This window comes from Panonychus citri, unplaced genomic scaffold (assembly GCF_014898815.1).
Source record: "Panonychus citri isolate SS breed McGregor unplaced genomic scaffold, ASM1489881v1 Contig00143, whole genome shotgun sequence".
Lineage (NCBI taxonomy): Eukaryota > Metazoa > Arthropoda > Arachnida > Trombidiformes > Tetranychidae > Panonychus > Panonychus citri.
In genome coordinates, this window is record NW_026515548.1 from 1,104,389 (window position 1) to 1,118,186 (window position 13,798).

The following is a 13,798-nucleotide window of genomic DNA, read 5'->3' on the forward strand; positions in this document are numbered from 1 at the left end:
CCAACTCATGGTAAATTCAATGAACAACTTATAATAAACTCATAATATATAAAAGAAGATTTTTTTTTCTTTTGTGGTTCAGTGTTGAAATCAGAATATTCATCATGATATTATCATGATAACAAATAGATAATCAATTGCTTGTTTTCAAATTTATTTCTTCTCATGACATCAAACGTCAAATGTCAATCAGTGAATTTTTATTTATCTTCTCTTTCCATTCCAATGGAAATCGATTCTTGAAATATAGTTGAAATGAGTTATTGAATTTTACTCTTGTTCATGATGGTTAATGTTCAAACATCATGATGATTATAATGATAACCTCTGATGATCCTTGAAAAGTTTCCTCTCTGGTTTATGTTACTAGATCGACAGGTAACTCTCATGATTCATAGTAACTCTGAGGTTGAATTTTCAAGTAAAAAATCATATCCATGATGAAATTCATGATAACTGAACAAGAATCAGTGTTGAAATGTTACTATTTCTAGAAAACATTTTTGATTTATTATTAAACAGAAAAAATTGTTCCTTTTCATAAGTACAGTGTGATTGAAATAACCAACTGATTTTGCAAAAGTTATCCACAGATTATCAATATTATTATTGATAAATGCTGAAAGAAAAACTTTTCCCCTGTAAGATTGAAATGAGAAGTGTAATAAGACTGAAAAACTTCAAGAAACTCGGGCATGGAATTGTGCTCGAACAGGACTGATTTAATCAGAATTAAAATAGCAATTCGTCTGTTGAGATTTACAGAATTTTCATCAATCAGAGTGAATAGTTTTCTGCACCTTTCAGGGAACAGAAACCAGAACTTTTTGTTAATAGCTCTCAAATTCTCAGTGTGATAGAGGAAAATTGACTTTCTCTCATGACTAGTAGACGATTTCTTCCTCATCTTATTTGAGAATCTAAAGTTTTGTATACGTATGAATAGAAAAAGTAATCAACTTACTTGTTAAGCAAAAGAAGCTTCAAATTGGATAAATAGTGGAAGGAATTATCTTTAAGAACTTCAATTTGATTAAAGCTTAAATCCAACGTTTTAAGCTTTGGAATATTTTGAAATGCATCTATTGGTATGGATTTGAGAAAATTGTAGGCGAGATCAAGTTCAATCAGTTGAACTAATTTGTGGAAAGCAGTTTTATGTATCTTTTCAACAGAAGCTGAAACAAAAAACGGAAACGGAAATGATGAGTTGAAAGGGATGACAGTTTTCAGAATTTCAATACAAACCTTTTCGTAAAAATATCCTCTGTAGATTGATTAAATGAGCATTTGAGAAAAGTTCTTTCTTAAGTTCGACAAAACTATTCTTTGTCAAATTGATAACTTGAATTTCATATAAATATTTTTCATCTTTAACAACAGAAGCCTTTGGATGATGAATGTGAACCCCATGATTGATGAAAAGTCACCATGATGATGATAATAATGAAAAGAGAGGAGAAAAGAGAGAAAAGAATTAGATTTTTTCATTTTCTTTGTCAATGATTAACACTTGATTAGTTTCCATTAGATTAGAAGTAAACAAAATAACGAATCAATTGGTTGAAGAAAATGTTGTGATAGTTTCGTACGATTAAATCTAATCAGTGGATAACAATTAACTGAATCACGTTCCATGGTGAGAATAATATGTTCACATCTGAATGATAATCCAATTTCATTTCTAATTACAATTTAATCTAAATTTATCTCTCAGAATTGTAATCATAATCGTAAGTGATTAAGTATTGAAGTAACATCTCTTTTTTTTGGCAATATAATAATCATAATTTATGATTTAGTTGATCATGAATTCAGGAAGTAAGAATGAAAAAATGAGAGAGAGAGAGAGATTCAATGTTCCCTGAAAGATTGAATAACGGAAAAATTTCAAGCGGAAATCTGAATCAAGGATAAGATTTATACTATTAATATGATTCATGATCAGTTTCACCCTAATACCATGAGATATTGTAACAATATAATTTACTGAAAACAATGTTACCGATAAAATATCAACCTCGGAGTGAAAAAGTCTCAGGTAAACAAAAGGTAAGTTGACTTGATGATAAAGAGTAAATAAGATTGGAAAAAAAATGGATCTTGGAAAAAAAGTTCATTGAGAAAACAATGAACAAAGTGAAGTCTGATAACATGAATTTAATATCATGAAATCAATAAATTCAATCAAGATTCATTGAGGCAATAATGTTAATCGTTGTTATTATTATTAAATTAGAGAAACTTTTTTCTTTTCCTCCGATTGAAAATCAAGGTGGAGAAAAAGTTTTCCTCTTACAAGAATCATTAGAAGGTATTGAAAATTGATTCTCCTAAATTCATCAGAATTCATATCATCTCATGATCCCATTATCAACATGATGAATGATGGAATCATTTTTTTTTACTTCTCTTCCTTATCATCATTGCAATTTTAAGGTCTCACCGGTATAAACAGGGTGGTAAGTGCTTATCCCACCCCTCAACTTTTACTCCACCATAGACTAGACCAGGTAACCAGACAAAAACTAGATATCATGAATCTCATGGGAACCATTTCACCAAAAATTCAGGCTCATTTTTTGTTTACTTTTTTTTATCGTAACTCAAATTGTTCAGTTGACTGAATTTTTTTTTACTTCTTTTCACTATTGGATAACAATAATATCTACATGAAATTTTGAGAAGCAAAAATTGATACTTTTTCCAAAAACAAATCAATAGGGATCAGAATTTTCTCCCAATTCTCATCGGATATAATTTGGTTTCTTTTTTGGTTCATGATGATTTCCACCGATCAGATTCATGTTAACTTATTATTTCTCAATCTGAATTTGTGTATAACTCAATACAATGTATAACATGGGAGAAGGAGATTATCATGAAAACTAAGAAATAAGTTCATCTATCTACATGTTACCTGTTTCCTTATTTTATTATCATGCTATTATTATATTTCCTTGTTGTTGTTAAAGGATAAAAGTGTATTGAAATTTTTTTATCTTCCTTCAATTCAATTTCAATTCTTGAGAATTGAAATGATTACTATTATTGTGTTATCATGATTACACCCAATTTCATGTTTACTTATTTATCATCTTGATAGAGATTGAGAAACCGTTTTCTTATTGTGATATTTACTGTTACATTTAATACACAAAGTGAAACATTATTATTAGATATACTTTTCAGTTGTTGATAATATTACCTTGTTGTTTGTCACAGATTATTCAGAATCTGAAATGAGATAATCTGAGAAACAAACTATTGATATGATAAATGATACAAGTTTCATGGGGAATTGACAGATTCAGATTGCAAAAGGAAAATGTTGTAATTTGATTGTTTGTTTATTTAGTCAATCTTTAACTCTGTACAATTAATTTCATTTCAGGGGATGGAAATGTAATACAGATTCTCAGGGTGGATTGAATTTTCACCATTTCCTGAGTTATTTCATTTCTTTCCGATTGTTTATTCAAGCCTTGAGCTTTTTTCTTCATATAAACTCAATTCTGTGTATCATCATCACTTAACAAGCTTGTAAATAATATGAGGAAAAATCAGCAATCAAAGCTGATCAATTGCAACGGTTAAATCAACAAGGACATTTAATGGAAACAATAATAATAATAATCTAACATGATGATAACTTTAAAACCACAGAGGGAGAGTGAGAGAGGGACGATAACAACATCGCCACAAGCAGAGATGAAAAGTTCATGGTCTATGTTAATCACTCATGTAAATCATTTCCTCGATTATCTTTATCTTTTTGGCTGTTAATCAATGTTTTAATCATTCTTGTAATCAAACTGATGTTATCATCAACTGTAACTCTGATTAGATTGAAGTAATTGTTGTGTAATCAATAATCCAGCAACAATTAAGCTTGGAGAGAGTTTTCTTGTTAAATGATTAATTAGAGAGTAAAACTCATCAACTAATCGCTCGTATTTGGATTGATTGAATTCTGATAAGATTAAGAATCTTGGGATTTGAAAGGTGACAAAGATTGAAAAAGATTAGCAGAGTTATGATGATGAGAATCAGAATAAAAAAAGGTAACCACAAATAAAAGGGAAAAAATATTCCAGGTAAATAATTTTCTGTTAATTGTACTTGATGATAATTCTGAACCTTGAAGATAACAGTTATTGGTGAAAATTTCTGAGCAAATGAATGAAGAAAACGGAATGTTAAGAATGCTAATCAGAATCAGAATCAGTATCATGTATCATGAAGCAACTGAATAAATTTGATGGAAATATCAGTAAATCCTTTTCTCTATCGTCAGCATCAAGCTACATCTTTTTATCTTCTTCATCATCGTCATCCATTGGTGTCATTTATCTTCCTAATTCATCTCAGACTGTTGGATGATAATGATGACAATTTCATCTTCTCATCATAATAATAATACATCAGATAATGATTATTACTTTTTCTCATTATATTCTAGTTTATTTTTTCGCCTATTCAGATATTCACCAGGAAGTGAGAGAAAAAAATTCCAACACCGAATATATATAAAACCGAATACATATTCATAGGTTCATGGTGGAGATAATTTCAGATTATCTCTATTATTGTTATTATTATTATACTTCCAAATGTCCATATACACCAAAAAGCTCATGATAATTTTAGTTACTTGGAATCAACTGAGCACAATGATTATTATCATTTTCTTTACCAATGTTTATCATCATCAACTTACATCTATAATAAATGGATTGATATTCATGATGATCATGATGGAAGAGGAATAATAATGAAAGTTAAATATTGATTCGATTATTACAAATTTCTTATATTCAGTCAACGATGAATTCATCTGAAAATGAACTTTCCATGGTAAATGTAATATTCTAATCAGAAGATATCGCACTTCTGAGAAGCGAGAGAGAGAGAGAGAGAGAAATCTCAACTTAATCTCATTCCATGATGAGTTGATATTGATGGAGAAAATTTTGTTTTCAGGGCAGAACAAATATCATATTAGCTAATCATCATGATAAAGATTCTGCTGTAGTGGTGATGATGATGTTTCCATCTAATCAGCATGATTATTATGAGGATAATTGATAATATTTATCATGATCATAACTTGAAACGAATCATGATAACAAAGATTCATTGTTCAATCGCTTGTTTTATTTACTTCGTGACCATTGGATAAGTATTTCTATTCATTTCTGTCAAGTGGCCAGTTAGATTTTCCTACGATATTCAATGAATGGAAAGGTAACCCTGTAAGAATAAAACTGATCGCCACACCCAAAGAATGATGAATCTTTTTGATTATTCTCAACTTCTGTGTTGAACATCTACTAGTCTTTCTATGTACACCAATTTTATGGTTCGATTGAGCATCGATCAACAATCTTTCGATAATATCAAGCACCGAGAAGAGAAAAGAAACTTCATCAACAACAGACATAAATTCTGATTCCAAGCTAAGAATTCAAACAAACATTTGTAATCTTTTTCCATCAACATCTTCAACTTTTCTCGTTCTCTCTCTTTCTCACTTTTGTTTTTTATCTTTTCAATGTTTCTGTTTATTCAAACATGCGATGATCATGAAAGGAGAAAGAGAAATCATGGAATCAAAATAGATTCTCTGGAGATATTTATGAGACAAAAGGGAATATTATTGATGAGAAATACGACGGAAAACATGAGGACTAATGGTCCATGTGATGTACTTGGGATAATGAAGAGAGAGAGAGGAAAAGAAAGTCACTAAAGCCCTGATCCAGCATTTCCCCTGGTCCATGAACATTTCAATAGCTAATCTTTGGTCATTCACGTAGGTGATACAAGGAAATGATGAAATTTCATTTAATTTATTAGTAGTAACTTCATTCTAGATTTTGCCAAATTTTCAGCCTCATCAATGTTATTACTGAGTAAAGGGTGTGACAGAAAATCAGTGATTAGTTGACAATTAAAAAGATACACAGTTTATTGGTTTACTGAGTATTCATTATGAACCACTCATTTCATTAAGGTAATTTATTATCATCATGTTAATGAAAGGGAGTTTACTTGAATACAATACATAATTGAGGTGAAAACATGGCCAATGAATGGGAACTCAATTATCACCTTGATTTTGTCAAGAAAATCAAAGACAATAAAAGGTAAATTTTGATTTAAAATTCAAACATAAAACTCAACTTAATTTGGAATTTTTTTCCAGAAATATTGAAAGAAAATTCATATTTTCCATGGAAATTTTATTGTGTATCGTGATTCTACATACACATAGCCAAGAATGAATTGAATTTACTGAACTGAACCTCCAGAGTTGACATGGAATAACATTAATCACAAACTTCATGTAACATTTGTTTTCACAAGTATATTCATGAGTTCATGATACATGTTAAGTAGATAATTTCAATGGAAGCAGAAAAAAAGTCGACCAGACCAAAGATATCGAGGTGAATTCAGAGATACTCATGATGAAATTTTCTCACTGTAAGTGTTTTGTTATCAAGGTTAAATAGAAAATTCTGATTGCAAGTTTTTTTCTCCCACGTATTCATTAAATGAGAAGAGAGGAAGAAAAAAAAATTCCAACGTAAATATCATGAATTAAACGGAATTCATCATGAAAAGGGAATAAGCAAAGTCACGAAGTAGGAGGCAAGAGAGACATGATTAAAATGATGAATGATAATGATGTTGAATTATTAGTTCAATTGAATAGTGTAAATGTCCTAAAGGTAAATGTTGTGATTCTAGTAGAAAGGAAAATTATACTTCCATGTATTCAGTAAGTCAGGGAGGGAATTCTGAGCATTCTGATTGAAAATCTCTCTCTTTGACTACGAAATGAATTGATAAACATGAGTTGATTCCTGTAACTTTTCAGATTAAATCAATTACAAAAATTTAATCGAAATCAGTAAACCATTTTAAACTAATTTCATGTCATTTCATCAACATTATCATGATGAAATCACCTGAAATTCAAAGTTGAACGTAATCAGGATTCATCTGAATTTGAATGAAGACAGAAAAAAGTAAAAGGTAAAAAAATCGTGAGATTATTAAGAGAAATCATTTGTTTTCCTTTTATCTTGATCATCATTATCATCAAGAAGAAGATGATCATCCTCATCATCTTCATCGCTATCTCCCTAAGCCTCTTAGGATTCATGACACCATTGGTTAAGATTTATTTAGATTTAAACCTTAGTCTCAGGAAAGAGAGGGGAAAAAATCATCTTTAGTTACTTTGCCTTCTCATCTTCCTCATCATCTTCCACTGAAAGCTTTTCATCCTCATCATTATCATCTTTTTTTGCTCATCTTTACCTTAGTTAGTTAAATAAATAAGTCAACCAATTAGCCTTATGCATCAATCTGAATAGAGATGAAGATGATGAGCAAAAAAAAGATGTACACATAATTAAATATTCAAATAAAAAGTCACCTCACTGCTCCCACTCCCTAATTCCACTCCCTCATCCTCCTACACCTCTAATCATCATCATCATCATCATCATCAATTTCCATGTCTTCATTAAGAAAATTCATCTTCATTATTGATTCAACTTTCACTTTCACTTTTCTCAAACATTTCATCAAGATAATTCAATAACATTACATTTCCAAATAATAATAAAATTCTGGTTAAGATATTTATCTAAATGATCATTATGTTCACTAGGATTTATGATAATCATTTCTCATAAATGGAGATGGCATTTAATTAAAGAATAGATAGAATTTGAATTAAAATTAATCATCTAATTAGCAAATGAATTTCCAATTATTAATCAGATTAATTGCTTTTCGATTATCATGATTATCTTTGGCTATTTAAATTAACACAAATTTTTGTTAGCATTTATTTATTATTAGTTTTAAATATCACGACAGAAATGATAATAGTAAAATTTTCATCAGGTAAAGTGTTTCAAGGGGGAAGTTTCATCATGATTGGGTTCATATCGAGGGTATTCAAGTTCAGAATGGGGAAAATTTTTCTATTCTTTCTTTTCATCATTTTCAGGTAGATTAATCACCATGAATATTACCTGGGTCACAATAATGCCCTGGTTACAATCATGATTAATTGTTTCATAAATGATATTTGTCTATTTGGTTTTTATTTTATTTCTACTCTAATATCATTATTCAGTTGGAGTTATTTACTATTATTACATGATAAATATATCACCAGGTAGAAAATATTAACAAGATATGACACATCTTTCTTATCATGGTTATCTATTCAATTCTCAGGAGCAGAAATACTTTCGATAGTCACTTGGAAGTTTTTTCATTATTAACTCATTTATCTGCATCTTTTTCTTTGCCCAACTAGACCAGAACTTCAGAATTCATTATATGTGGAGAAATTTCGAAATTTCTGAATCTTCAGTGAACAAAAGTTCAAATAAATTTACTATTCTTTTACCTAGTAACCGATTCACTTCGACCTTCATCTCTCAGATAATCTCATGAATAGTTCATTATGATGAGTTTATTTGTTTCTATTCTCGAATTCTGGTTCTCATCAGTTCAATCATCTTTGCATGGAACTCGTGTTTGTTTACTTTTCTAAGAAAATTGTATTGTACTTTTTTCGAGCTGCTCGAAAAAGTTATCGAACTTGGAGACTTTAACATTACATTTTCTCGGTCTCTTGATACAATTTCCAAGTTGAGATTGGTTTCTTATTGGAAATTTATGAATTCTGAACTATATCCTGTTCTGATTTTGATTTTTCTTTCGACCTTCTCTCTATTCAGGTGAAAAGACCGGAAACTCATCTTGAAATATAAATGTGATTCCAATCAATGATTACCTTCAACTCAACATTTAATGAAATTATATTCGATATTCTGTCCTGGACATCATCATCCATCATCTTCAATCAAATTGATTCTCTTTTGATATTAGAACAGTTCAATTATGTACAAGTTCGGCCAGTTTTAGAGAGCCTCATAAAACCGTTAATTCATAATTTAATCATGTTTAGATTTCTAATGATCGACAATTAAACTTTTACCTGATTAAATGTTTACCTTGAACAGTTAAGTTAATTTTGTTGATCCAGCTAATCAAACAATAGCTTTTAAATATTACCAAGAGTAATCGAGTTAAATTTTATTTCCAATAAAAGAAAACACCAAGAAAAAAGTTCTGATATAAATATTATCTTCGTACCTTGAATATTAATAGCGACAAAGACAATCGAAATTTTGAACTTTTGTGAGATAATCAGTTCGATATATTTAGATAACTTTTCAAATAGAACCAAAAGATATTCAAGTTGAAATGTTTTCATCAAAAGAGAAAGTGAGAAAACGTTATGAGCTATGAAAATCTTTACTAATTGTTGATTGAATTTAGTGATGACAATTAGATACAATATTCATCATCAAGTTGACTGGATGAGGATAAAGTACCAGTATTATGAGTACAATGAGTTCACGCAATGTTATTAATCATCTAACATCAATTGTAACTTGTTGGTGATAATTAGGATTGTCAGTTGATAATGAGACTCATAAAGACGACAATTAAGGTCATGACAAAGCTCTGAAAATAAATTAGCCTTTGATTGTGAATGGAACTAGGAAAATATCAATGATTTGGATAATCTTTTCATATTATTGTCAATAGAACTCATATCATATCAATATGATTCGTAGATTCCCAGATATTGATTCAAGTTTTACCTGGAAATTAATGAATGTATGAATAGTCATAGGGAGAAAACAATTAATAGAAGGAAATTTGATTCGGAAAAATATTCGAGGTAATATCGAGTTACAATGAGTTCGATATAAAAAAGTTCTGATATTAATGAATAACAATTAATAATTATGAACGAAATTGCAACAAGAAACAGATGCTTAACTTATTCAACATTTGATATGTGAATCGATTGAAAAAATTGTCGTAAAAATTACGATGACAAATGAACTGAATCTGAAACGATTTCAAATCAATAGCCATGGACAATTTGAGGTTAAATGAATCAATAATTTGTAAAGAAATGATAACAATTTAATAAACTAATCAGCTTATTGAAATAGCACTTTAATCATTGCGTTGTAAGAGTAAAAAGTTCATTGACCACAAGAGATAAGAGACTCATCATCATCATGGTCATTTTCATGATCATCATGTTGTTCATACTTATTATCGAGACAAGAACCGTAGACAAGCAAAATGTTTCCAGAATTCAAGTGATTGGCTTGTGTCTCCATCGCTTAGATTACTTTGAGAGTGACTCAAGATGTAATGAGCATCATGATAATATCTTTGAAAAAAAGGTCAATTGAAAGTTGATTGAACTGAATTGAGAGACCAGAATTTTGATATGATGAATTTTGAGGGGAAAATTTTCAATTTCATTGTTGATAATGAATCAGAATCTGTTATTATTATCTAGAGGAAGGTGATAAAAAAACAGATTACATTCAGGGTTTTATCATGATGATGGGTGAAAGAGAGGATCAGATGATGAGAGGATAACAACATAATCATTTACCAGAATTATAAGAATCATCTCTCCATCATCGTCATTATCATTAATATTATCATCATGATAGACCAGGGAGTTGAATATTAACCAATATCGTTCCTTTTTTTACTCAATCTTATCCTGATATTTTAACTATACACAAGAGTAGGAGGTTGGATGATGAACCAGAATCATCTTTAAATCACAGAATTGGAAAGTAATTTGATCATCAGTTGAATTGTTTATTGATCACAATTTACGTTGACTGTTTTCCTTCAACATCATCATCAGAATTACAATCAAAGTTTTTTTTTCTCTAGTCAAAGATTTTAAGATAAAGATGATGATGATGGAAATGTTTTTCCTTCATGATGAATCTCAAAATGTCGTTACGATTATTCAATTATCTGTACAGAATTAAAGCCGAGACTCTGATCAATTGATGATTATATTATCCATAAGAATCGGAACAAAATGGTTGATGAAAAGACGACAGAAAGTGAAAAAAAACAGTTAAAATGAAATTCCAAGTCCCTACATCCTCACAGAACTTTATAAAAGACATTATCATCATCCTGTTAATCTTCCGAACTCTTCCCCCTCCCTTCAGAACTCTCGCTTTTTTATATATCTCATTTTCTTTCATCAATGAATACTTGATTCAGGAAATAAAATTTTTCTTTCTGACACCAAGGTTATTCAAAGCTATTACATCAACTGTTAATTTCGTTGAAACTTTTCTCATCCTTTTTTTGCTTTTTCTCTCCCTAACTCCCTCACTCTCTTTCTCCCTCTCAAGATAATAGGAGTGTAAAAGATGATGAAAATGATGATCATCATGAGAAGCATTTAGACCTCAGAAAATGTCATTCACAAAGCGAAAAGTTTTTACTCCATGAAGAGGAAATTAATATCATTTATGTAAAGGCAACTAGCATCAATTTTTTGCTCTCTCTCTCTCTCTCTCTCTCTCTCTCTCTCTCTCTTTCTGTATGTTTAATATTAAACACTGATGATGAGGATGTGGATGAAGATGATGGTGGACATAATGATGATGTATATGGAAATGATTATCAAACTGATAAAAGATGAAATTTTTCATCAGCTGTCATATATTTATTATAATTCTGTTTTTATGGAAAACTTTTTGGAACTTTTTTTTCTTTTTCTCCTCTTCTTCTTAAAGATGTTGGCATGTTCAATCTCATAGGAATCGGAAATTATTTCTTCTTCTTCATCATGTATTCAATTCATTTCAAATGAACTCATCATGCAGATCAGAACAGAAGCTATCATGTTCCGTATGAATAGGAAAACAAGTCATGTGACTTTTAAATTCTCATTAAAATATTAATTCATTTACAGAAACATATCAGTTATCTGATATTTTTCATGCTCCCATTATTTCAATATTTCATGTAACTTTTTTTCTTGTTCAGTTAAACTCTGAATGTTACAATCATCAGGATAATGAATTTTTGTTTTCATGATTAATGTAATATTTTTCATGATAATGATTATGAGATGATTTCAATTGATGGGAATCATAACATTTTGTACACAATTTAATTTAATTTAATAATGAATGATGAAGAGATGAAGAAATGAAAAAATGAAAATTAATTCAATAATAATCAACTTGGAATGAGAGTAACATGAGAACTCATGAGTTTCCATGATAAAAATCGATGGATGAACAATGATAGAGACAATGGAAGATTAATTGGTAAATATGAAGATAGAAAATGAATTAATTTCATCTCAATGATTTCTGATAATTTTCATGGTCCACATGGAAACATTTTCTCCAGTTGATAATTGATTTGATGAAACAATGGAGGAAAAAAGTTCTTACAATGATTCAGTGTTAAAGATGCATTTTAATTTCATCCATCATGAGTCTTTCATATTGAAACAATTTGGGAACCTTTGTTGTCCCTTTGGTGTTTAATATGCTAATAGAAATTCATCTCATGACAACGGAAGAAAGTTCTGACAATAGAAAGTGAGGAAAAATGCTGAGAGAGAGAGAGAGAGAGAGAGAGAGAGAGAGATAATCATCAGAATTTATTCAGATTATTCTTAGGACAGAATTTTTTCCTTCCATTGTATTGTTACTCATTCAGGAAATATTTCTATTCTTATCATGAATTGAATAACATTCAACAAATTGATATTAATACTTAGTCAATTTCTCTGAAAATGGAAATCCTGTTTTTCTCATTAGAAAATATTTTCTCTGTTGAACTTTAACCGTTAATTCAAGGTTAATTCATCGAGAATAACCTTGAATTAACTTTGAGAATTCTATTTTTTATCCGGAAATTATAAGTCGAATTGAGAATTTACATCAAGTTCTGATTGGATAATTGGCTTACCAGAAAAAAATACAATCGAAATTCATTCAACTGTTATCTCAATTTTGGAACTGATACAATATGAGATTATTGCGAAGAATCTGAAATACATGATGAATTATCAATACTTTTCCCTGCCATTATCATTCACTATTTCTATTCACTCTTTCTTTTCAGTTTCAAATTCATTCTGATCCTTGGCAAACATCTCGATACTTATCATGAAACGAAATAACAAAAAAAGTTACAATTGAAAAAGATGAAATTTCAGCTGAGAGTTTTGAAAAATACTGAAAGTTACCAGATCATTAGGAACATGAAGGGAATTCAAAATCGAGACAAGAACTTGGAAAGAACGAAAAAAAGATAGAATCGATTTTGGGTCGATGAAGATAAAAAAATGATCAGACAAAATAAAGAAAAAGGATGAATTCTGGATTTAAGACGATTACCGATTTCCAATGATTTCTTTTCATGGAAACTTCAACGAACCTCAATTCTCATTAACAGAACAAATATGATCGAAAAATATTCTGGAAAAGTTCAGGAGATTCAGCGTCTTTTGCGCATTTCGTTTCGCTGTATCACATCGGTAGTGTGGCCAACATTCAGCTCGAACTCATGGCCGGTAAATTCAGTTCGAAGTTTTCAGAAAAAGGAAATTTTTCAACATGCATATCAAGTTTACTCGAAGAGATTATTTCAGGTTTTCTAATACAGGGCATGCAGAAACCCTTTTAATCTGATGCATGGAAAATAATTAAATTCAGCTAATTATCATGCATGAATTTGAGTGAGATGGTAAAAAAAAATTCGTTTGAAGCGGATAATTAGTGATCGCAATTACATGGAATCAGTTAATTGTAACAGCTTTTGATTGTTAAACAAAAAGCTTAATCAGCTTATCAAAGTATCACAATGTGTAAATTGTTTGATTATATTA

General features: G+C 29.7%; 1 protein-coding gene across 1 annotated transcript in view; it reads right to left on the reverse strand.

The window, feature by feature from the left end:
• Positions 1-13,798, reverse strand: part of LOC128396158 (leucine-rich repeat-containing protein 24-like) — a 53,653-nt gene that overhangs the window by 15,464 nt on the left and 24,391 nt on the right. The window contains exons 2-3 of the mRNA XM_053356695.1: positions 1,249-1,387; positions 965-1,178 (exon numbers count right to left, since the gene is read on the reverse strand). Of these exons, the coding sequence (XP_053212670.1) occupies positions 965-1,178; positions 1,249-1,387 (353 nt within the window). The remainder of the gene's footprint in view (positions 1-964; positions 1,179-1,248; positions 1,388-13,798) is intronic.